A 27,222-nucleotide genomic window follows, 5' to 3' on the forward strand; every position below is an offset into this window, starting at 1 on the left:
ATCTGTCCTCCATGACTTTCTATATCGAATTCACAATTTACCTCAGAGAAATTCTCCCAAGTTTTAGTATATGATTTTGCAGGTTTCTCATTAAATATATTTATTAAATAAATAAGAGGGAAGGAGAAGTAAGAGAAAAGGGAAAGCTGAATATTTTTGATAATACCATATTGGACTCTCCTGGTCTCATAGTGGATAAGAATCCACTTGCCAAGACGAGGCATCCCTGGTCCAGGAAGATTCCACATGCAACTAAGCCTGTGCACTGAAACTCCTAAGCTCACACTCTAGAACCCATGCACCGCAACTACTGAAGCCCTGCACCTAGAGGCTGTGCTCTGCAACAAGAGAGGTCACTTCAGTGAGAAGGCTGCCCACCACAACGAAGAGCAGCCTCCATTCTCAACTAGAGAAAGCCCATGAAAAGCAACAAAGACCCAGCAGAGCAAACATTTTAAAAATAAAATTAATTACTTAATGTAAAAAATTTTGGTGAAACCATATCAATTTACCTCTAAGTCCTGAACTTAACAACGAAAAAATAATTCTCAATGTTAGAAATAGTTAAACATAAGAGCGGGGGGCTAACAGGTGACTTTCTCGCTTAAGTAGAAAAGCTGCTAATGCATCTAATCTGACAAGAAAATATATTAGGGAAGAAAAAATTATCAACAGGGAGGAGAAGGAAGAAATAACTGTGTTCAGAAGTCACCTCTATAACAATATAGAGCATTACTACAGCAACTTAAGAATGTTTTGTCATTTTCTTTTCATTGAAAAACACCATGTTTATGACAATGCAAACTTTCTTGACATTAAACACCCTATGCTATTCAAACAGTATGGTATCAGGGGGTAGGAAGGATTTAACTAGTCAAATTATCCCCTAAATTTGTGTGTTTTCTTTTTCATAGTTAGGTAGCAAGCAGAAGATAGCAATTTACCAAGAAAAAATAAAACACACACACACACACACACACACACTACCTCTGTTCCACATCACTTGTAAGCTAAATAACTGTGTGTTTCCTTGTCTGGACTTTGAATTCGTGGCACCGGAGAACGGAAACACATCCTTATACTAGAATTAAAGCCAATCTATGGCTCAAAATAATTGACCAAGAGAAAGGATGTTAGTGAAAGTGAAGTAAAGTAAAGTCGCTAAGTCTTTGTGACCCCATGGACTGTAGCCTGCCAGGCTCCTCTGTCCATGGGGTTTTCCAGGCAAGAATACTGGAGTGGGTTGCCATTTCCTTCTCCAGGGGATCTTCTGGACTCAGGGGTCAAATGTGAGTCTCCTGCACTGCAGGCAGACTCTACCATCTGCAAAAGCAAAACTAAAAAACAAAAAGATGTTAAGAGGGACAGTTTTAAGTGGTCAAGAGCAGCCTATGAACTACAGGACTACTTCCAGCATGGCAGCCCAGTGAAGTCTCCAAGGCAGACTTGGTGAAAGCACTTCCAATTACTGTGTCTACATGTCAGTATCTTATGCCATATATATAGCCCCAGTGTGAGGATGCACCCCAGTAATGCCCTAAGACAGGCTTACACTATAGGAAAGTAATTATCTATTTTGGTGGCTAAGGCCCACTGGGGGAAGCTGTGAACACTCTCTAGAAAAATGTGTAAGTATATCTATCACACAATTTCAAGGGCTTCACAGATTCCATAAAGCTCACACTGCAGTCCTCAAAGTGATTTAACATCAGATTTAAAACACTAGCTCTAGAGGTTAGTGAGGAAGCAATTCACAGGGCTATACTTTAGGGATGAAGAGTTTTCAGCTGGGGACATATAGGAATAAACACTTACGGCATTTTGAATCTTTACATTATCCCTTCCTTTGATTCAAATTCCAAGAGCATAAACCAAGCACAGAAAAATATGTACTCAATTTTGGTTAATTTATCAACATTTTAAGACAGAGAAAAAAGAGTATTATTTATATCTAGAACTTATAAAACATATGAAAGGTGCAGTTGCAGTCTGGCAGGAGAATGAGGCAAATTAATCTTTTGACTTTCTCTCTCTCTCACTTCTTTTAAAAGAGAAATTAAAAAGAACCTGAAGACTGAAGCAGTGCCAGGTAAGCTCTAGAAGAAGAAATAACCTGGGTACTTCCATTTAAGGCATGGTTCACTTGCTGGTTCTCTTGAGCGATCCCCATAACGAGTGGAAGAACTAGTATCTGAGCCTTATTTCCCCCTACCTCTTCATCACCAATCAATTCTTCTGGAAAGTATTATATAAAAAATAACTCTTACATAAATAGACTATTTGTAGAATAAAAAGGGATTAAAATAAAAAACACACTCTTAATGCCAGTGTATAAAGATGAAATGTCATTTTTTAATGAAATCTATTATTTTATGTAAAGTGGCCATTTGACATAATTGTATCTTATCTATTGTCAACTTTATACAAAATTTCTTTTCTATTAGAATTTTTAAATGGCTAGAGTCTAACCCCAAATTGCTCTAAGGGTATAAGGGAAGAGAGAGAGAGGGGGAGGGAGAGAGAGAGAGAGAGTGTCTTAAATACCATCTCTCTTCTAGGCAGCAATTTCCCCAGATGAAGAGGTCACCACTGTTTAACAGTGTGATGCCATGCTAATTTAGTATGACAAGATAAAGCAGTAATCTCAGCTCGTGGAGGCTGTAAACCGCCTGCTACCCGGGGACATGCTCAAGTCGATTTGCACTGTATATCACTTTATACAATTGCCATGACAAAGCCCCCTGAGTTCTCACATGTAAATCTCTCTCTCCCTCTCTTCCTGTAGCCCCCCCTTTTCTCTTTCACTCCCTCCGAATTTTCTTCTCCCTGCTTCATGTCCAGGTAGAACACATCCACTCAGCACTAATCTCTGAAGACTTAATGCTCTGAACATGACAAGGGACACACAAGACACACCCCTCTCACAACCACTCTGTCAAGTCCCCAGTTTAAGAGAAGATGTTCAGGGACTTAGATAATCCACTGATCCCACTTGCATCGGCTTTTATATTTCAATCTGTCGTGTTAAGTTGTCAAGGGGAGAGATTAAACTGATGTTTCATGATTCGAGATTTACTTTCCTAGGAATGATAGTTTTCAAAGCTTGTCTTACTAAGGTCTGCTTAAAGATTATCCCTAAGAAAGCTGATGTATCTTTACTGGTATAAATCTAGTAATAACACTATAAAGTGTTTTAGGTAAGGACAGTTTGGAGATATTCAAGGTTATGGAACATAAGAAGGTAAAACTGAGTAAAATACGGAGTTTTTAAACGTGTCATCTGTGTAGTTCTCTCTGCATGAAGTCAAAACACCATATGTAAAAAATGGGGAAAACCATGTTTTTATCTATGTAAAACAAAAATAATTATAGACTCAGTGAACAGGACATAAGAGAAGAGGAAGAATTTATATATAGGAAATTTAAAGATCACATGAAACACACTGGGAAAGTGGCAAGTCAGTTTTATCCAATAAAGAAAGGGCAGAAATATATGTTCAACTGACAAGAATTAAGACCTGGAGAAACACATACTACGGCTAGGTGTGTTGGCTTTAGATGTGTTAAAAGCAAGACAACAGGCCCCAAATGGAGTGACTTATGCTAAGCCTCATGTCACCAAACTGTGTTAACTTCATTACAGTTTGGGACTCTCCCAGAAATGGAATCTTGAACCAGTCAATCAGGAATCACTGTGAGGCAATTTGCCTGTTAGGGCACTGTCATCCCCTAAAGCAAAGTGACCTTGTCATAACCAATCTGCTTTTTCGCAAGTATCACTTCCTTGTCCCACTCCCTTTGGCCTATGAAAGTCTTTCATTTTGTCCAGGTCTTCAGAGCCCCTTCTATCTGCTACATAGGATGGTGTCCAATTCATTAACCATTGAATAAAGGCAATGAGATCTTTAAAATCTACTCAGTTGAATTTTGTTTTTTAACAGATGTCCAAATTCTGACAGGTTGAACTGTTACATTCCAAAATTCATTTGTATTGTGCCTCTTATCCATATCATACCCTTTTTATATCAGCTCAAGCTACTCTTATAGACAAACAGAAATGAGAGAAGAAAGGACTAAATGATCAATAAATATAATACTAATAAAAATCTAAATCCCTGAAATCAAATAGAAATTTTTTAATGTCCTGAAACTTAAAAATCAAAAGTGAACATAATAATAAAACTATAGTAATAAATTTCATTAATTGTGTCCTAAAAGAAAATCATCATGTAGCCTTTAGTATGTCCATACAAGAAAACTGAAGCAACTTTTAAAATACTTTGTTACAAAATATTTTTGTTGTTTTGTTTTCTCTTGATGTTACTTCCCTCTGGTAAACTATTTGGAGAGAGGTTATTATTATAAAGCTACAGAAGAAATGCTTTGACTTCTATCACTCTTTGGAGAGTAAATGGGTTGAAAGAATTAGAAGGCTTAAAAAGGGAGCTCACATTAACTGAATATTCATGATATGACAAACACTGTGCCAGGTAATTACTTTATTTAACCATTATATCAACTCTCACTAAGTATTGTTATTTCAACATGTAGATAAGGAAAGTTGCACTCAGAACGTCTTCTCTGAACAAAGGTTTTGGAGACATTCATTCATTCATGTAACTATTTTGAGATACTTGCTGTGGGTCAGCCACTGTGTGACTCTAGGGTATATAGAACTGAATAAGACAGACCTTTTACCCATGGGAACCATTTCTCCTTTAATAAGAGTTTTCATTTCATTTTCAAGATAAATTACATCCAAAGATACTGACAGAGCTAAGTGGTAAGACTACTGAACCACTTAAATGGGGAGGGGAATGTTGGTAATATTCCTCCAGGTTACTAAAAGGAAAGCATGATTATTGGGAGACTAAAAGAATACAATGTTTTGTCCTGGTAATTAACAGTAATTAGCCAATAGCATGAAAACTATTCAATAAATAAAACATCTATTAAGTTCTTCCTAAGCGACAGGCATGGTTCAAGGCCAGTTATGAGAATTGTGCTATTTAATTCTTGTTTTAGTCACTCAGTCATGTCTGATTCCTTGTGACCCCATGGACTTCAGCCCGCCCAGCTCCTCTGTCCATGGAATTCTCTGGGCAAGAATAGGAGTGGGTTGCCATTCCCTTCTCCAGGGGATCTTCCTCATCCAGGGATCAAACCTGTGCCTCTTGCACTGCAAGCAGATCTTTACCAACTGAGCCACCAGGAAGCCCTATTTAATCCTTGTGTGTGTGTGTGTGTTAGTCGCTCAGTCGTGCCCGACTCTTTGTGACCCCATGGACTGCAATCCACCAGGTTCCTCTGTCCATGAGATTTTCCAGGCAAAGATACTGGAGTGGGTTGCCATTTCCTTCTCCAGGGGATTTTCCCAACCCAGGGATTGAACCCGGGTCTCCTGCACTGCACACAAATTCTTTACTGACTGAGCTACAAGGGAAGCCCATTTAATCCTTACACTCCTCTATATATTAGAAGGTTCTACTATCATCCCCAGCTTTAGATGAGAAAACAAAGATACATGAGATGCCACAAAACGAAGACAAGGTCACACACATCACAAAACACGGGATTATGATTCGAACCCACACTCTTTCTAAGGGAGAGTGTAGGTGCTTTACCACCTCATTCTTTATCTCATCATCGTGTCAAAACAGTTCTGACTTGGCTTATGTAGCTTTCTATTGCAGTGGTGTTTGCAGTTGATGAATAGCCTTAAATAACATTAAGCAAAAATGTAAACTGCCAATGAACAATATATGTGACAAATGAAATCTGTTGAAAGTATTTGACTGAGGGACAGTATCTCAGATTGAATGAATCGTCTCCTTTACAAATTACAAAAAAAATAAGTAAAAGAAACTTTTTAATCACAAGAGCTTGAGATTTCTATTGGATTTCTCATTTCTAAAGTAGTTTTCCTTAACTTAGGGTTTTCTTGTAAGTTTCTTAAATTTACAGGAACTTAAAGCAACTGACATTTAATACAATGTGCCATTTTTCTCTGAGATCAAAGAACTTAAACATTCCTTAGTCACTTTAGCTAATAACTAAGATTTACTAAGCTCCTGCTACATTCCAAGTACCAGAGTGCTTTATGTGAACTGACTTCTAAATATTACCAATATCCTCAAAATAAGATGCTATTGTAATTAAATAATCATCTGAAGTTTCACATATTGCCCAATAGCCAATGTAGAACTTCAAATTCACATTCTGAAATAGTTAAACCTGTTGGTCTATTTAAATCCAGCTTTAAAAAAACTTAAAAATCAAGTTATCTCTGAGTTAAGGTATAATAATCAAGCAACAGCTGTTTCACCTGCATTTACTACAAGTATTTCTAAAAGCTTCTAAAATTATATATTCTGATAAACTATGAAAAAAATATTTTAATGTTTGTATGAATGGAAAAGCAGTGAGCACAGATACTAAGTTCTGATGTCACAAATCCAAATTATACCCCTTATATATATTTGGCAAATCCCTTTCTCTAAGACAGCTATCTGCCTGTACAATGGGGAAAAAAAAAATCACAGTTGCTGAACTCACTGGTTTGACAAAATTGACTAAGATAATAAACACAGGGTGGTTGGTACAAAGAAAACAGTGAAACACTATACATTCCTATTATTATTAATTATTGAATGCCATATTCTAAAGAGTGTCGACTGTTTGAAATCTTCCATATCTGGGTTGCAAAGATCAGACTAAAGATAGGCTGTAAAATATATTCACACAAGACTTTCACAGTTGCTTCTTATATTCCACTGATAACCCTAGGGAAATCAGAATCTCAGATACACAAGTGTGCTCTCTGAGTCTGAGTCCTGCGTCCCAAGTGTGCAAAGCATGCCAGTCACCGCCACAAAGCCTGATGATGGATCCTTGTAATAGCACAGCTAGCTCCTGTTTCCAAGACGTACACTTACATAGAGGGAAGGGTCTAGAAGTGGCAAGAGAGCTGGTTACAGACCTTAGTACTTTATTAAGTGGAACACCATTATTCTAACTTGTTTTCTGTTGTCTTTTTACATGGTACATATTTTATATGTACACGATACATATTCTGTGTTTGTACATACTTTGTACAAAGCTACTTAATGGTAGCTTTGTGATTATATTCCTTTTTCATATCTTACCTCCATTTTAAAAAGTTTTATTAACCCTTAGAATGTTATTTTCTTGCTTAGGGACATGCACCAAAAGATTAACTGTTTTATCTGGAGTCAGGCTAGATTTTTAAGAGCTAAGAAGAGACACTGAAGTAAACACTGCTTCTCTATATAATGATAACATTGTTTGCTCTGCTGCCACAGACTCAGCCTTGACTAAATAAGACACAAAATCCAGTCACTTGTGTTCATTTACTTTATCATGTGAGGTCAGTGTCACAGAGCCGGCCAAGGCTGCTCTACTTACATTCACACCTCATCTTACTCACATGGATCATTCCTCAAAACGGTGTATGGGGAGAAACTTTGAAACCATTTTGCCTTTGTACAAAGAATATATATAACCAAAGAGACTGATTACAATTGTCAACCTAAGTTAGCTTTATATTTATTTCTCATTTCAAATAAGAAAGAACATTCTCTCCTTATCTAGCAGAATAGAGAAAAACATAAAATTTACTTTCTAGAACAAGAAATGGGGGGGAAATGGCACACAGTGGTCAAAAATGGTAGCAAAATGAACTGCTACCATGAATTCAGTTTTAATGCTAGTATAAATTATGGCATCTCAGAATTTATAGGAGAAATAGAGAATTTAAATACATTTAATGCTTTTAAATTTATCTAATGCAGCATTAATGTTCTAAGCATTTTTAATTCAGATTGTCATTTCTCAAAGAATCATTTCTCTTGTAACTGTCCCACGTCTTCTCATTAGATTTTCTATACTATATGATTTCTTTGTATTTTTAAGTTAACACCCCCAAATCAAGATATTTGTTGAAACTTTTAAAAGAGAACCTATGTGAGCCTAATTGTCAAACTATGTGAGAAAAGGGAATTGCCATGAAAGTTCAATACTACCTTATATTATTTTTATGACTTTACTTTCTTAAGATCCAAATTAAGTGCTAATGGTTGTGCTTTTTAAAGAGACTGCTATACAAAGATTACTTTACCTTCTTAGGTACAATAGATCATTGTACCTAACTAACATAGCCAAGAGGAAGCATGGTTTAAGTATTATCTGAAATATTTTGAGGTCTCATTAGCAAGTTAGCTACTGAGTCTTGTAGATTTCATTCTAATTCTTAAAACTTCAGGCACCAGTACTGCAGAATTCTAGTTTATTTTGCATTATCTTAAATAACTGTCCTTTCCAAGTATTAATATAAAATAAGAAATAATGACAAACTCATCACTATTATGACTTACATTAAGTTAATATAGTGATGCAAACATCAAAATTGCTTTCTAATTACATAAAATGGTCTCCATTCCTATTTCTCATTTTTAGCAGTCTCTATAAAAATATCAAATTTTGGAAATAAATATGAAGACAAAAACAATTAATTGAGTTAAAGCAATATTAAAGAACTGAATGAAAACAGTAACAGAAGTTGTCAAATAGTTTAAAATGAAACTTTGTCATAGGCACACAAAGCACTTAGACATCCACTAAAGCACTATGTCCCAGACACTTGGATTCACTGATAAGTACAATTTCAAAAACTAATTTGCAAATCAATATAAGGCTCTTTTGTTTGCCATGTTAGGATATTAAAAATGAAATGATCACTACTATCAACAGTGCATCATGAAAAGTTAGAAGAACATAATCCCTGAATAAACTGAAGAAATATATAGTTTTGTTAAAATCTAACTACACAGTCTTTGTTAAAAAAAAAAAAAATCAGTGAAAACTTTATCATAGAACCAGTTGATCTCTATACAGTGACGAGCCTAACTGCGGGAAGGTTTGGCAATCCCCCAAGAGGCAGTATATGTAACTAAGAAGGAAGTGCGTATCAGAGCACAATGGTGCTGATTCTCCGTTCTCTATAATGGCTCCTTTGAGATCCACAAGTAGGTCCATTAAGAATGTTTTCTGACAGAAGTAAATTGAAAGAGAGAGGAAGAAGAGGAGCAAATGAAAAGGATCAAAGGAAGAAAAATGAGATAAAATTTATAAGAAAGATCTGAGAAAAAGAATAAAGGTTGGTTCCTGAACTTTTATTTTTAACTTCCAAATACAAATCGTCCCATCATGCAGGTATGAGGATGAGAAATGGAGTATTTCCTGCCATATGAATAAACAAGGATGCCACAGCCACTAGTGATTCTTGCCTTCCGAACATGAATTTCTGAGCCTAGAGGGCACCAGGAAAGAGAACAATACCTGCAATCTGGCAGCCATTAAGCTGCAGCCGCTCCCTATGATGAACACTTAAGAGCAGGGGTGGGTGGGAGGCGTAAAAATACAGGACTTCGGCCCCAGAGAGCCGAGATGTATATGAAAGGAATGATTTCAGTGGGCCCAGACTCTTAACATCTTCCCATACCTAGAAAAGCGCTAAATTCCTTAACTGGAGATATCTGCTCTTCTTTAATTAACAGTAATCTTCTGACGTTCAGACTACCTTTCCCCTTGATGCAAAACTTCTATAAATCTGACTCTCCCCCCTGTGTCTCATTGGAGCAGTTCTCCCAGGGTTACTTGAGATGCTGTCTCTCAGGTTTGAAGTCCTAAAAATTTCTACCAAATAACTCTCAATGTTTAGATTGTGACTATTTTTTCAGATAGACAAGAATAATGAATGGGATAAAGATGAACACCTATCCCTTCCACAAAAATCAGGAGCCCCATTCAAGTTTGTCTCCAACACTGCTTCCTAGTATCCATGCTGTTTCTAGCATCCTAGTCAAATATTCCACCATTCTTTCCACTTCATTTCCATTTTCATTCAAGGTGGTTATCCAGATTAAAGAAAGGAAATATTCAGAATACTAATAACTAAAGTAGTTGTTTTTATTCCTATTAAAATGAGGCATATATTTTACTAACGTTATATTTTATATAAGACCTTTTACAGGGCACTTTGTCTTTCATATGTATTTCCTCTTTTTTTCTTACTTAGTTATCTCTTCTGGGAATAAGATATTTAAGCAAAAACAAAACAATGCAAAATTATAAAATAAAGACTTTGCATTAATAGTAATGATCCAATGTGCATATATTTTTAATATCCTGGCATCTAGTAATTTTCTCATGGGACAATTTCATATTAATATGTTTCTGATCCCCATAGATGAGTATTAGTTCAACTGTGAATCTGCTTAGCACCTTTTAGCCTGTATCAGGGTTCTAATATTTTATATTACAATCTGATGACTTTTGTGCTCATCTTACCCCCATACTATACAAAATGCCACATGAGGAAAAAAGACTAATTCTTATTCATTTCTGCATCTCTGCTGATAGGTATCCATTGTATATATCTGAGATGAATCTTTTCACAACACCGCTATTAAATGAGAGCAATTAAATTCCATTAGACCAGATCTTCTTAAGCAAACACATTTTGCCCCATTACCACAGCATTAGAAGTTCTTACTTATTCCCCTGTCACTGCATAGCACTCTGTGAAGAAGGTCACGGTGGATCCTCATTAAGAGTCCTGAACTCCTGTGGCTGATTCATGTTGATGTATGGCAAAAAACACTACAATATTGTAAAGTAATTAGCCTCCAATTAAAATAAATAAATTAATTTTAAAAAAAGAGTCCTGAACTATCTGGCAATACACATAGTGCTTTTTGGTATGTAAGAATACATCCATTTCTCAAAGCCTGGTTAACTTTAAACTCAACAGTAGTACTTCAAATACTGTGGACATCACATGAATCAAGGTTTTCTCCATCTCATGTTAGATGCTCTCACGCCTGGATGGAAAGGAGTTGTGTGGTAATAGGACACAACCAGATCTACTGCCCAACTTAACAGATGAGTTTGACAGATCCCAACTAATTGGTTTCCATATGTCATCATTCCTTCTAGGAAAGGGCAATACTACACCTTCTAGTAGTGCCTCTCAGGTGGCACTACTGGTAAAAAAAAAAAAAAAAAGTCACCTCCCAACACAGGAGATGCAAGAGACACAGCATTGATCCCTGTGTTGGAAAGATCCTCTGGTGATGGAAATAGCAACCCACTCCAGTATTCTTGCTTGGAAAATCCCATGGACAGTGGAGCCTGGCAGGCTAAGTCCATGGAATTGCAGAGTCAGACACAACTGAGCACACGTGCGTGTACACACACACACACACACACACACACACACACACACACACACACAGAGTCCTTCTAGCCTGAGGGTAGTTTTCCGAAACAATGGAAATATAAAGATTGAACCACTTACATTCAAATACAAGTCTACATTTTATCTAAATAAATTCCTTTGTGTGGTATTTTCTGACAACATTTACAGAATAATGTTCAAAACAATGTAATTTCATTGTATGATAAACATCAATTTAGCATAAAAAACAAATACAAACTTGTCATCATTTTCACCTTGTTTCAAATGAATTGGCCTTGTTTAGATAAGCAAGCCTATCTCTTACAGAAGCAACAGTTATAGATAAAAGTGTGTGAAATCGGGTGTGTGTGTGTGTGTGTAGATTTATACTGCCTACTCTCATAATTTTTTACTGATACACTGCACATATGGCTTCCAAGCTTACTTTATCTGAATCTTTCTGAATCTATTCTCCATGCTATTAAACTAAGCACATTCCACATCATTCAAAAGTAATTACACTTTTGTTTAGAATGTAGGAGAATGCTCTTTCTAAACAATGAAATTCTCATTATTAGAACTGGCAAAATAATTGTACTAGTGTTAACAACAGTATGCATTATACCATCACAATAACTTATGCTAGTTTGATGCACAAAGGTAACCAGAATTTAAAAGCTTATAAAAACCACCATATAAAAATAGGAATCTTTACCATACCATAATTAAGGTCCTATTCTGTGACTTATTTTTAAATAACACATGTAGTTTTCTCTTTTCCTTCTCAAGTTTTCTGAACAGTACTTCACACATAAAATTATCCTAGTCAAACATCGAAAATGCATTACTAACAACTGTCAGATTGTAAGCAAAATTTATACAAAGGGTATTTCAAGACACAGCTATCATATAGCAATTAAAATTATATTGGGTAAATAAAAGATCCCAAGAGTTGACAGTGAGCCTGAGCAAGTAAAAGTCTCTCTCTGTCATGGGCACTGAATGAATCCTTTCAGTGTATAAGTGTTAAAGGTTGCATTTCATACACTGGAGCTTTGCTATAATTTCATGCTTGGTTCTCAGTTATATGTCCTACTTCTATAGAAGATCAGTTTAAAAAAATACCTTTTTATTCTGCTGCTGGACTTCAGGAAGAAACCGATGCAAACCGAATGTTACTTTATGATAACTAGTGTCTCTGCATGCTTAAATACATTAAGATACATCCAATTACTAAACCTAATCAGCACATCATATATGCAAAGTTCTTTAACAATTCCAGGAAAATCTTATTAATATAAGCAATTCATGAGATAAGAGAGTATATTATAGCATCATGCTTACAAATCCACTGGGTCTTTATATGTTCAAACAATTATATGCAAATATAGTATATACTTCATATGAAATTCAGTTATTTATTGAGAGAACAATTCAAATTAGTTTTTTAAAAACTGTATTCTTAAGTAACTGTATACTTTAAAAATCAATCTTGGGAAGGAAGCAGCAGTGTATCCCCACTCTGCAGTCGTACAAAACTGTTCACTCAACTCAAGAGGAACTTAAATCAAAAGAGAGTTTGTCTGAGGTAAGAGGAAACATTTTATAGGGGAAAAAAAGACAATTGGTTATTCAGTAAGCACAGGTGGTCAAGCCTTCCATTTCACATCCCTTTTGACACCATAACAACCATCTAAGCAGCAGAAGTAGCATGTAACCAGATAAAATGAATACCAGCATGGCCACCACCGAGTACCCTGGCTGCCTCTCACGCTGCTACTTGATTTCCCTTCAGATTTACTCTGTTTCCCTCGTGTGCTCATAATCATGTTGACTGACATAAGGACATGTTCTGGATAGTGCTTTGCATTATGAAATAAGTCTACCTATGTCAGAACTATCATTAAAAATGAGCCAGAAATTATAGTGTCTCTTGCTTGTTTCTGAAAATCTGAAGTCACAGCCTCCAAACTCATGTCAAAAAGAAAAAAAAAAAAAAAAAAAAAACAGGCAGAGGCTACAAGAAAGTTCATCCTTCATAAACATAAAGCCCACAACTGCCTTTCCACTCATGTCATAAACAGACTTGCCAACCTTGTCTTTTACCTTTTTGAAGATTATATGGGGGTTCTTGACAAGATTATGAGAACTTCAGAGAAGGACCAACAGAATCAGTTTGTTTTATATTTATAATTATGTATCTCAATCTTATATTGACTAGAAATCTGACAGTATTTTATACCTATGTGATATTATTATAATTATATATATTATTATAGTATAATATTATTCTGAACAGTAAGTAAAACTCCCCAAGAACAGGACTTGTAGTATTTATAACAGTTATAAATGTTTGGGGAGTTAGTCTTAGTTAGCCATTTAGCTTATTTCTCCAAAATATCAAGGCAAAAAACCACAACTTCAGAAAGGAAGAATTCCATCTTTATCTGACCCATTTCAAACCTTAACACTTGCATACCTGGAATATGAACACAAGATCCTAATTCCCCAAATTCAATATATGGCAGCAGTCATGAGGTGTACAGAACTTCTATCTCAGGAAATATTTTCCAACCTACATTTTATACTGAAAGCATTTCTCTGTAACTTCAAAGTGGCATTAAAGGGATTACTCAGAAGTTTTACTTTGTCTCTAAACTATGTAGGCAAAACAAAATGTAGACCTCTCAACATCTCTCTTTTTTATTAAAGAATGGAGTATAAATGTCACATATAAACCAGCAATGAAATCTGGTAACCTGTTTTTTTGGTTTCCTTAAATTCAACTCTATTATACAAAGATAACGAAACATTCCCTCTGTTTTCAAAGATACTGAACAGGAAAAAAATAATGTATGTTACTATTGAAATAAAAGGACTTACATGAATATGACAGTGGCCTAGTATTCAGAAAAAAAATAAAGAATTTTGTGTTGAATAACAATTCTATGAATGTATTTAATCATTTTGAGAACCGGGTAAAATTATATCTTAACAGCTGAATATATCATGGCTATTATAGCATACTTTCTGTACTACATTAGTATATTCTACTTTAGCTCTAAAATTTTTAGAAAATCAGCATATTCACCATGAATAATGGCTTAACATCTTTGCTCAAAACATATTTCCTATTTAATCATCCATATAAAATTTTCTGTTTAATCAGTACTCATAAATTGAGTATCTATTATATACTGGGTATCAGAAATACAACTATATATAACATGTGTGTGTGTATATATATATAACTGTGCCTTCAAGGGGGAGAAGGCAATGGCAACCCACTCCAGGACTCTTGCTTGGGAAATCCCATGGGCAGAGTAGCCTGGTAGGCTGCAGTCCATGGGGTCGCTAAGAGTCGGACACGACTGATCGACTTCACTTTCCCTTTTCACTTTCGTGCATTGGAGAAGGAAATGGCAACCCACTGCAGTGTTCTTGCCTGGAGAATCCCAGGGACGAGGGAGCCTGGTGGGCTGCCATCTATGGGGTCGCACAGAGTCGGACACGACTGAAGTGACTTAGCAGCAGCAGCAGTGCCTTCAAGGAGAAGTACAGTGCATAGAAAGGCAGACATGTAGATACATAAATTATAACACAGACCATGAGAAAAGATATAAACATGTATCATGGATAAAGAACAGCAACCATTCTGCCTTGGGAAGTCAGGGAGAGCATCTAAAAAGAAGCAATTTTTAATTCAGTCTTGTGGGAGAAACACAATTTACCAGGAAAGTAAAATAAGAAGAATTTTCCAGGTAGAAAGAATAAGTTTGTGTCATTAGAGGTCACCTGGTACGTTTATGAACATTCATGAAAACCTTCACAAGACTGAAGCACTGGGTCTTTGGCAGGATGTGGCCAAAGAGGAGACAAAACACATATTTTGGTGCCAGTCTATATAGAGCCTTTATGCGAAGAAGAGAGTTGTAGACTAAATCTCATAGGCAACAAGGACATACATTAGTTTCCAAAGTGGGATAAATAATCCAACTCTTTTCTCAGGGAAACAAGTCTAGTGGAAGTTGAAAGGAAGATGGGAAAGAGGAGAGGCTGGAAATTTGAGATCATATAAAAGAAATCAAGAAATTTTTGAGGCAGGAACAAATTTAGAAACCAAGGAGATATATACAGTAAAAGAAAATATCAGTGTTGATGTTACTAAAATTAAGTTAAATCATTTGAATGCACACTGTATTAACATCAAGTACAGCAGATCTTAAACTCTGGGAGCTTCAGATCTACTTGAGAATCTGATTAAAACCATAACCCTACTCACATGTGTACACACAGAGAAGTCTCCATTTATCTTCAGGAAAGCCACAGACCCTAGTTAAGAATTTCTCTCCTGGGTAAAGTTGCTTGAGGAAAGGAGTCATGCCTTATGAAAATTATTTCCATAGTGGACAACAAAAACTTGGTACAAAGAAGGTAGTTCATAGGTTTGACTTAGTTTGACTGTATTCTCCATTACAAACTGGATTCCATTTTCATTAACATCCGGCACTGTAGTGTCCACTTGTGCCAACTACAGTGTGTGTTAACAATTTCACATACTTTTCTCGTATCCATCCTTGAGTGTACTTCAGACAGTTTCCCCTTTCTTCTAGCAATAATTATTTACAGCCACTCCTTTAAATTTGTGTGTTTATGTTTACAGCAGTATTACAGGAAAACCAAACCAAGAAGCACTCCCCACATGAAATTCCCTGAAAGAAGGCAATGATCAACATACTGAGAGGGAGAAAAGCATGAGCACTGATGCAATGTCAAATGGGGACTCTGATCTCTCTACCCTGTTGGGCTGCTTCCTATCATTTTCCCGCTTTCTTTTTCTAGTTTTAACCTTTGTGAAGGAGGCCAAGAAGTTATATCATTGCACATCATTACTAACATGACCTCATAGTAGAGGGGAAAGAAGGGGGACTTCTGGATAGTATGATTTTACTTGACAAATAAGAGATAATCAGAATATTAAATGTGTGTGCATAATTGTGAAGAGCTTATAAAATTTAAAAGCATGAAATCCAAAGCCAGACCATCTGGGTAAACTCTGGTTCTCCAACTTACTAGCTGTGATCTGGAGCAAACTATTTAGACTCACTGTGCCTCAGTTTCCCCCTCACCTGTAAAATGGGATTAATGATAACACCTCATTGAATTATTGTGATGGTTAAATGAGTTAATATATATCCTGTGCTTGAAACAACACACCTGTAAGAGTACTATATAAGAGTTAGCTAAAACATTCTTCTTGGTAAGAAAATTTTGGCACACAGTCAAAAATACTCAGAAAAATTCTGCCTTTGAGGCTTAAAATTTGAATGGAAGTATTTAAATCTAATGTGAATTATCAAAGGACAGAGTTTATTTCACAGATATTATAAGATAATCTGATTCTTTTTGTTGGTTTCATTCTATTTCCAGTAATTCAATGACATAAACAAGTGGGTGTATTTCGGTACCAAACACATTTATGATGTGTAATCATTTCCTAGAGAAGTCCCCCCATCTGCAATAAATAAATAAATAAATATTTAACAGAATCAGAGCCTTTTCCTTTAAAGATATGAGAATGTATGAAGAAATATTTTTGTTGGTGTGACTTGGTTCAAACTAACAGCACTGGCATCCTTGAAGGAGAAGAATAGGGGCCACAAAAAATGTGATACCCACACAAGAAGTCATGTTGAAAAGGCAAGGGTGGCCTGACTGGCAGCTAAGTGCCAGGCTACCTTGCCAGCATGCTGTTTTTGCGCATTTAAGTTCCTAAGAAGAACCTAAAGGCCTTATTTATTTGTGTGTGGGTCTTCTGTTTAAGCTTCAGCCAAAGATACTATGCTGTCTTCTCCCTCTCATCTGTGAAATCATGGTTTCCTAATCTTCTGTGGTGATCCAGCCCCCAGGAGCAGGGGCCAGATAAATTATCCAGAGCTTCAAATTCTAGAATAGGATGTACAAGGGAATTACTGAATTATCAAAGCAACAGAGTGAATGGAACTGAGTTAGGAATTAGTGCAGTTACAGCAGAAATGTATTGTCTCTATGAAACATGCACTTCTGTAATATTCTCAATACTGTAAGAAATATTGGCACCCAATCTGAGGGAAGCAAAAGTTGAAAAAAAAAAAAAACTGATTTATCATGGTGGAAATGCTCAAACAATGCTATAGCTCTTTCTGGAAAAACTATTAGAGTTTTATTACTCTTTATTAGAAATATAAAGATATCATCTAACTTTCTTGAGGACTAATTTTAAATGTGTTAATATTATTCTTAGATTATGTTTTTCCACTAATTAAGTTGGGAGTGTCTCAAAAGCAGAATTCTTGAAAAACAAAAACAAAACAAAACAAAAACAGTTTAAGTATACTCCCTGCTGGAATCAATGTACTTGTAAAGAATTCTAAGATGTTAGGAGTGAATCTTGTGGGTGACTATTAAGTAGATGATAATTACAAAGCACAGGACTGAAGCCAAACTACTAGAGGAGCAGATTGGTCACAAAGTGAGTGTAGGCACAACAGACCACGAGAAACCTACCATTGTGTTGTGCTGAGAAGTGGGAGTCCTATGGCCACAAGTCTCTTGCGTCAGCAGAGAAACTGGCTGAAATTCCTCAGAGTGAGGCTTGTTGGGAAAACTCACATGCAAGGGAAGGTGAAAGGCTGGGAGCCCGTCACTCTCCTCTTCTTCCACTTTCTGTCTGCTTGTCACCATGGCTACCTCTCCATCTGCTTCCCCATACGGAGAGGCTGGTCGCTTGGAAGACATCCTGGAAGGAACAAAAGAGGAGAAAGTAATGAAACCTCCACATAAATCCTTAATGCCGTCATTGTGTGGTTAGGGGCCATTGTAACAGAAATGCCTTTTTGTGCTGGCAGAGAGCAGGAAACCATCCAAATACCACTGCAAAGCACACACAATCAGAAACAATGGCCAAGCAGGTAGCAGCAGAACAGTGCTTGTTTGTTGTGAGAATAATACACTAATATAGCACTCTCTTGTATTCTGGCTTCTTAAACAAGAGAATTCACCTAAGAACACTGCATAATGAAAGACCATTCCATTTTAAAGGAAAGAAAAATACCCATCTCATTTTACACGTTGATAGACCTTATTGAAGACAGAACATCCATGAATAGCAAATCCTGTTGGCAGTTAAAAGAAGGGAAATAACTAAAAATTTTTTCACCAAAAAATAAACAAAGTAAATGAATGACTGTCATTAAAAAAACTGCCTTAAAAGTAAGATTATTGTAAAATGTAGGAATATTGGTTATTGGCAAACCTCAGGTCACAGAACAAAAAGTTTGATATTTGTTTAAAGCTTATTAAGAATTGAAGAAATTTTACAATCACTGTTAATCCTCAAATATTTAAAGACTTTTCTCTCTCATATCCCCAAATCACCCAATTTTGGCTTTTAGTTCTAATATAAAATTTGTAGGTAGTTAAAAAAATGATAAGAATATAAAAAATATTTCAATTTTATTTCCACAGTTTCATGAAATATTTAGCTGTAGATTCTCAGACTTATTTCTTCCTTAGAATACCTAAGCAAAGAAAAAATAAATAAACATGTTTTGTTTTGACAAGCTAATGCCTATATGACAATACACTTAGATTTTTTTTTGTACTTGAGTCTGATTGAGAATGTTATCAGAGGTTAAAAATAAATGGCAAATATGTTTAGTGAAACATAAGACATATTTTCTTTTCATTAAATTTTTCATGGAAGCAGAATAGAGTTAAATTTTTTAATTAAAAAAATGTCTGATATTTACAACTTGATTTGACCTTGAAAAACACTCTAATTTTTGTTCAACAAAGAGTGTTTACAAAATCATCCATTCTTATTCTATACCACTGATACAGGAGACAAGAAAGTATGAACTAACTACCACATCACTTCATTCATATATATCACTGATTTTTAAATTTAAAATGTACTACCAAATGAGAGGGTCTAATCTCTGTTAAGTGATGCTGTTCTTAGTGTTAGAAGTTTTGAAAGACAAATGTATTTAAATGCTGGATATATTCTGTGAAGATATAATAGCAGAGTAGAAAAAAAATAAAGGCTGTGGAATCAGACAAACAAAATAAAACACTGATTCTGCTACTTACTAGCTGTGAGACTTACTTTAATCTCTATTTCAGTTTACTCATCTTTAAAGTGAGATGTAATATCCACCTATAATACTTTGAGAATGAACTATGTTCCACATGAAAAATGACTTACAGAGCATTTTGCTCAGAGTAGACACTCAATAAAAAATACTGCTGTTTATTTCACTACCTTTAAAACTACAGTGTGACCCACCACCCTCAAAAACACAAAAACAACAGCAACAACAACAAAAACTAAAAAATGACAGCAGATTGCATTCTAAGAGTTAAACTGTAAAATCAACATTGGATATACAGTCTCCAATAGAGAAATGTTCCCTGGTTAGTCATACTTGACAATAAACTGATCAAATGTGTTATCAAGTGTTAAAGAAAAAATGTTATTAGCAGAAGTCTTGATCAGCAGAAGAACACAGAAAAGAAAGGAAATAGTATTGGTTACCAAGCACTGTTTAAAGGAGAAACAGACTGGGCCAGCGCATTTCAGGGATCTTTAACTATTTCTGATCTCATTGCTAAGGTTTACCCCAAGTATACTCTAAGTATGGAGAAAGAGCAAGGGCCTGGGATTAACAGAAAAGACTGAGTCTCATTAGAAGTGGTGAAGTGAAAGTCATTCAGTCGTGTCTGACTCTGTGACCCCATGGACTATACAATCCATGGAATTCTCCAAGCCAGAATACTAGAGTGGGTAGCCTTTCCCTTCATGGGATCTTCCCAACCCAGGGATCAAACCCAGGTCTCCCGCATTGCAGGAAAATTCTTTACCAGCTAAGCGACAGGGGAAGCACAAGAATACTGGAGTGAGCAGTCTATCCCTTCTCCAGAGGACCTTCCCGATCTAGGAATCAAACCCATTTTTCCTGCATTGCAGGTGGATTCTTTACCAACTGAGCTATCAGGGAAGCCCTTAGTCTCATTGGTAACACTTTATCTATTCCCAAACTGACAGATTAAACTTTATATAATAACTCAACACTAGAGATATTTAACTCCTACTGTTTTGTTTCCATGCTCTCCTGGTAAACTGCTTTTTTTTAAAAAAATCATTTTTTTAATTGAAAGATAATTGCTTTACAATATTATATTGGTTTCTGCCATACATCAACATGAATCAGTCATAGGGATATGCAGCTCTTTCCCTCTCGAAACTCCCTCCCACCTCCCACCTCTAGGTTGTCACAAAGCACGGAATTTGAGCTCCCTGTGTCCAAGCAAACTTCTGATTCCCATAAAGAGAATGAGGTGACAGAACATACTTAAAGACACAAAGTCTTTGAGAAGTGATTTATCACATTAAATCAATAAAGAGACGTTTAATTATTTCTTGGTTTCACATGAAACTTGACTACAATTTTATTCATTTATTACACAAACCATATTATTTATGGTCTGTGTGGGATTACTATTCTTGCTGGAATTAACAAACTGGTATTTTGCTGCCTACCTCAGTCTTAAATACAGTCAGTTTCTTAGCTGTCTGAAAATTTCAGGCTTTTGGCAAGAGTCAGTTCCTGGGTTATCAAAAAGAAAACCAAATCAGATGGCTTATTTAATAGCCAGCTGGCTAGTTAATACAATTTTATGACTTTCAGAAGGCATTACTATTCTGCCGACTTCTACTTTATTAATATCATTATTAATAATGACTGAAAATTAAAAGTCTTAAAGTAGATTAAAGGTATATAAGGTAGATAGTTAAGATACTGCTATTTGTAAAACTTTCAGTTCTTTCAATATCTAAACTATTTTTACACCTAATTGGATAAACAGTCTCTCCATATACATATCATGTTATGGAGAAAAAATTATAAGGTCTAAAATACCAAGGAGTCATGGTGCTAAAAATCAACTGATTCTAAAATATTATATATTTTAGGTTTATTTCAATTCCATTCTTAGAGACTTATAGAATGTTCTTAAATGTGTTGGACTTATAAGAGTATGTTATGTAGCTCAGGTAAAAGATTTCTTAAAGATGTTTTAAATTACTAGAATAATAATAACTATGGTTATAGTTGAGTAATAGGCTAGAAAATGAGAAGCAAAATGAAATACATAAATTGTGTTAAGAGCTAATAATCTGTTGGTTGCATTATCTATGTTTGACTTTTGCACTTCTAAAACTATTGATAACAAAATAGCCAATACCATTAAATTCTTGATTTTTTTTTCATCTACCAAAGGGTTTCATTTTGGATAGATGAAAGTCTCAATTTTGAAAAAAGCATTAAGGAGGCATTGAAAATTTCCATGTATTGTCTATCTGGGAAATGTAGGGTTCCAATTCCTGCAGCTCACACTGCACATCTATGTTACAGAGCAAGAACACCTTAGAACAACTTGAGGATCTAGGCTGGGGCACGCTCTACTATATCCATTCAGAGATGCTTTTTGTCATTCCTGTGGTAAGTGCGAGATGGACAAGGAACAAAACTCAGACTTCAAAGAAAGTGACATGAGACTAACAATTACAATCTAGTGTAATATTAACTTCTGGAGTTAGTTTATAACTATACAGTTCATTTATAACTATAACAATGACTATTATAGCTTATAAAGCAGTCTTTAACTCATTTTGTGTGTGGACAAGAAAATCTTCTTCAAAGAAGTGATATCCAATTCTAGGACAGAAAGGAATCTTTATATCATCAACAACCCTTTAATCACTGCTTACTATGCATAAGACTCTTATCTAATGGGAATTAAAAAATGCAATTCAGGGTTTCTGCTTTAAAAAATTTATGAAGTGTTTGTTGTTCAGTTGCCAAGTTGTGTCCATTTCTTTGCGACCCCATGGACTGCGGCATGCCAGGCTTCCCTCTCCTTCACTATCTTCCAGTTTGCTCAAACTCACATTCTCAATTTTGAATACACATTGGAATTACATCAGTTCAGTTCAGTTGCTCAGTTGTGTCCGACTATTTGTGACCCCATGAACCGCAGCATGCCAGGCCTCTCTGTCCATCACCAATTCCTCGAGTTTACCCAAACCCATGTCCATTGAGTCGGTGATGCCATCCAACCATCTCATCCTTTGTCGTCCCCTTCTCCTCCTGCCCTCAATCTTCCCCAGCATCAGGGTCTTTTCAAATGAGTCAGCTCTTCGCATCAGGTGGCCAAAGTACTGGAGTTTCAGCTTCAACATCAGTCCTTCCAATGAAGATTCAGGACTGACTTCCTTTAGGATGGACTGGTTAGATCTCCTTGCAATCCATGGGACTCTCAAGAGTCTTTTCCAACACCACAGTTCAAAAGCATCAATTCTTCGGCACTCAGCTTTCTTTATAGTCCAACTCTCACATCCATACCTGACCACTGGAAAAACCATAACCTTGACTAGAAGGACTTTTGTTGACAAAGTAATATCTCTGCTTTTTAATATGCTATCTAGGTTGGTCAAAACTTTCCTTTCAAGGAGTAAGTGTCTTTTAATTTCATGGCTGTAATTACTGTCTGCAGTGATTTACATGGAGAGGTTTAAAAACTACTGCTGCCTGAGTCTCACTGCCAGATATTCTGATGTTATTGGTTTTGGAATGCACATAGCTTATCAGAAATTTCTAAGACTTTCAGGTGATTCTAATGTGCAGTTAACAGGTGGTATTTGTTATTTGTGCAAGTCAGAATAATACCTCCCACCCAAGATGCCCAAACTCTAATCTCTGAAACCAGTGAATATGTTACCTTACAAGGCAAAAGGGACTTTGTAGATATAATTAAGGACTTGGGATAAGGAGATTATTCTGGATATTGTGAGTGTAACCAAAGTAATCATAAAGGTCCTTATAAGGGAGGGAGGCAGGAGCATCAGAGTCAGAGAGAGTGATAGGAAGATACTATGTGGGACTTTCAAAATGGACTATGTAATCACAAGCCGGAGAACATACTCTAAAAAGCTATAAAAGGCCGTGAAACAGATTTCCCCCAGAACCTCTAGAAAGAATGGGCTTTGCCAACACCTTGACTATAAAACTTCTGACCTCTAGAAACGTTAAGTGAATACATTTGTATAGTTTAAGTCACTAAACTTCTGATAATTTGTTACAAAAGCCACAGAAAACTAATTCACCACTATTTGAAATATATTTTTTCACACTAGGGATTTTCTCAATCTGAAGTCCTCCTAACCCATTTACACACTTTTTTTTTAATCATTTGTCCAAACTTTTTATTTATTTATTTATTTATTTATTTATTGTGGCTCAGAGGTTAAAGCATGACTCCAATACAGGAGACCTGGGTTTAATCCCTGGGTTGGGAAGATCCCCTGGAGAAAGAAATGGCAACCCACTCCAGTATTCTTGCCTGGAGAATCTCATGGACAGAGGAGCCTGGTAGGCTACAGTCCATGGGGTCGCAAAGAGTCGGACACGACTGAGTGACTTCACTTTCACTTTCATTTTTACTTTATTTTACTTTACAAAACTGTATTGGTTTTGCCATACATTGACATGAATCCACCACGGGTGTACAGGTGTTCCCAAACATGAACCCCCCTCCCACCTCCCACCCCATAACATCTCTCTGGGTCATCCCCGTGCACCAGCCCCAAGCATCCTGTATCCTGCATTGGACATAGAATGGCGATTCGTTTCTTACATGATAGTATACATGTTTCAATGCCATTCTCCCAAATCATCCCACCCTCTCCCTCTCCCTCAGAGTCCAAAAGTCCGCTCTACACATTTGTGTCTCTTTTGCTGTCTCGCATACAGGGTCATCATTACCATTTTTCTAAATTCCATATATATGTGTTAGTATACTGTATTGGTGTATTTTTTTCTGGCTTACTTCACTCTGTATAATCGGCTCTAGTTTCATCCAATACACACTTTCTTGTTCCTTCATCTCATTTAGTTTTCTGCTCCAACATCACTTCCAAGCATTTATCACCTGTGGTATTTTAATTATTTTCTTTGTTTATATGTCTTCCCCACTGTAAGATTGAAGAAGGAAGACTTTAGTTTTGTCCACAGCTACTTTCCACAACTACTTACTCAGGACTTAAAATCCTTCCTGAATATAGTCGTCTCTCAATCAATGTGTGTTTAATGAAGTCTACTACTGAAAACCAGAAACTATCTTATTATTCTCTAACTGTAGACGGTTGTAAGATTCAGTCTTACAGGACGTGTAGGCTTAGAAAATGCTCTAATGTCAGAAAAAAAGAAATCCAGCTCAGTGATAACACTGAATTTCTTTTTAATAATTCTATGTAGAGGATTTGGTAAACCTGTTTATTTAGGTTTTAAGTACTTGTGAAAAAAAAACCCCTATAGTTCTTTTTAAAATGCAATAAGTAAAATACTATAAAAGTGAAGTAACTTTATAAAAAATGCTACAGCGTTAATTATTAATAGGTCTGTTACTGAAGAATCTCATCTACTTACTGCTTTAAATTTAACTCATCTGCTTAGCAAATGTTCTTTGCTGCAATTATTCTAGAAAACGATATGTACAAAGTCAAAGAAATTTGTATACAGACCAAGTACAAAATGGAAGACTCAGATTGGGAAGTGCTTTCTGTGTATAATAGTTACCCTTAAGTTTCTGTTTTTCTCTAAACATTTTAACCTTTGACTAGTTAATTCAGAGATGAAGTCCTAGGAAGCAGTGCCTTCTACTGGTTATTCTTTTAGAATGATAATATTATTTCTTTTAAGGTTTGCAGTTATGTATAAAAATATTTTTAAAAATCTAGAAAGAACAAATTAAAATCCCAACTCTTATTAAAACCTGCCCCAACCACCAAGGATGAAATGACTTTTCCCCACCTCAGACAGTATCATCAACTCTTGTTAGTAGACCACTTAAAACAAACCACAGGTCTACTGATGATCATTTCATGTGATTTTTCCAAGCTGAACAAAAATCTTTCCAAATTGTTCTGTACTTTTTCCCTAAATAATATAATCTGCTATATTAAATGAGTTACATTTAATCATATAACCACATAATTCCTAGCACACAGTTGTCACTCATTGTATTTTTATATGTGTAAATGAATGGTCAGAGTGTCTATTTCGTGCTAGGCGTTACCTTTGTGTTACAGAGGAAACAGGTAACTTAGATACAAAGACGCTTCTGGTTTATTTTTAAAGAAGTACAGTGTAGATGAAAATAGAAGACATATATTCAGTAATTCATTCATTCATTCACAGAAACACATTTATGGAAAGACTATCATGTGTCTACAGATAGCAACATCATTAAGAAATCAAGAAAGAATAATTTAAGGTAAATGATTTTTATAAATATGAGTACTATGGAGGATAGAAGAAGGCAATGGCAACCCACTCCAGTACTCTTGCCTGGAAAACCCTACAGACAGAGGAGCCTGGTAGGCTGCAGTCCATGGGGTCTCGAAGTCAGACACGACTGAGTGACTTCACTTTCACTTTTCACTTTCATGCATTGGAGAAGGAAATGGCAACCCACTCCAGTGTTCTTGCCTGGAGTCCCAGGGACGGTGGAGCCTGGTGGGCTGCCGTCTACGGGGTCGCACAGAGTCGGACACGACTGAAGCGACTTAGCAGTAGCATGGACAACAGATACTAGAGGGATACTGTCCTGCTTAAGGGCTTCCTTGGTGGTTCAATGGTAAAGAATCTGCCTGCAACGCAGGAGATGTTTGGGTCTGATCACTGGGTTGGGAAGATTCCTTGGAGGAGGGTGTGACAACCCACTCTAGTATTCTTGCCTGGAGAACCCCATAGACAGAGGAGTTTGGTGGGCTACAGTCCATGGGGTCACAAAGAGTCAGAGACAACTGAAGCAACTTAGCAGGCATGCACACCCTGCTTAAAATAATCAGGGAATGCTTCCTACAAATCAGAGGAACTCAACAAGGCAATGAAGGATAGATCAGGTGTAACTAGACACAGAGAAGAGGAGATTGTAGATAGGAGAAATGACATCAGCAGATTAAAGAAATACACAGAATGATACGTGATAGTGAGTAGAACGGTTTGGTTCAAGCGGAATATTCTACGAGGAGTAAAAGCAGATAAAGGTGAAAGGCAGGGACCAGATGATAATGATTCAGGTTAGATTCTAACAAGTGTGAACAGCTGCACCAAATGTGAGATTGATACTAGAGGTAGAAGGAAACTGGAGATGACTGCTGAGCTACACAATAACATAATCAAAATTATATTCTAGGAAGGAAGTCCTTCAAAAACCAGCAACTGATAGAAGGGTGAGGGTGGAAACCAGAGAAGGGGAAAGATGGGGTGAGATAATTCAAAGATAAACAGATTCCTTGATGATGATTTACAGAATGATACTGCTAATAAGAAAAATATATATTTTAGAAAGAAGGCCAGCTTGGAGGAAAATATTAAATTCATTTTAGAAATAAATCTTTGTTGACTGGAGAATTTTAAAAAGAAATAGCAGATTATCAGAAAATGGAGGACTTCTATGTAACTAAAGTTACTTCTGTGGAAGTAACTAAGTCACTGTAATCTTTTAAACACAGGTAGAGCATTGACCAATACTTGTAATTATTTGTCATTGATTTCTTCCACAATGTTCTGATTTGGTATTCTTAAGAGTTTTGGTCTATAAAAAATAAAACTGAGTCATAAAAATGGTTAATTATCGTTTGTTACACTACTCTGTCTTCACACTATAATAAACAGCAGTGCAAGAGCAAAGCTGTCTCTCCAAGAGAAAAACAGAAAATAGAGCAGTGGGAGGGGGAGAAAATCTAAATTTTGCACTCCATCCAACTTTGGGAGACCAGTGTATGAAAAGGATAGAGCACAGAAGACAAATAAAGAGAAATCAAGTTATATGCAAAGAAATGTAGTTATTCTCTAAAC

At 36.1% G+C, this 27,222-nt stretch overlaps 1 protein-coding gene across 4 annotated transcripts in view; it reads right to left on the reverse strand.

The window, feature by feature from the left end:
* The window catches only part of SOX5 (SRY-box transcription factor 5), a 1,158,063-nt gene that overhangs the window by 387,180 nt on the left and 743,661 nt on the right, over nucleotides 1-27,222 (reverse strand). For 3 of the 4 annotated variants that reach the window (XM_040235353.1, XM_040235352.1, XM_040235351.1), the window contains one exon: nucleotides 17,909-18,035. In XM_040235353.1, coding sequence (XP_040091287.1) covers nucleotides 17,909-18,034 — 126 coding nt within the window. In that variant the 5' untranslated portion in view covers nucleotide 18,035. Of the gene's footprint in view, nucleotides 1-17,803; nucleotides 18,036-27,222 lie in introns of all 4 variants that reach the window. The other variant, XM_040235354.1, reaches the window with a different exon arrangement.

The sequence above is a fragment of the Oryx dammah genome, unplaced genomic scaffold, assembly GCF_014754425.2.
Source record: "Oryx dammah isolate SB20612 unplaced genomic scaffold, SCBI_Odam_1.1 HiC_scaffold_29, whole genome shotgun sequence".
Lineage (NCBI taxonomy): Eukaryota > Metazoa > Chordata > Mammalia > Artiodactyla > Bovidae > Oryx > Oryx dammah.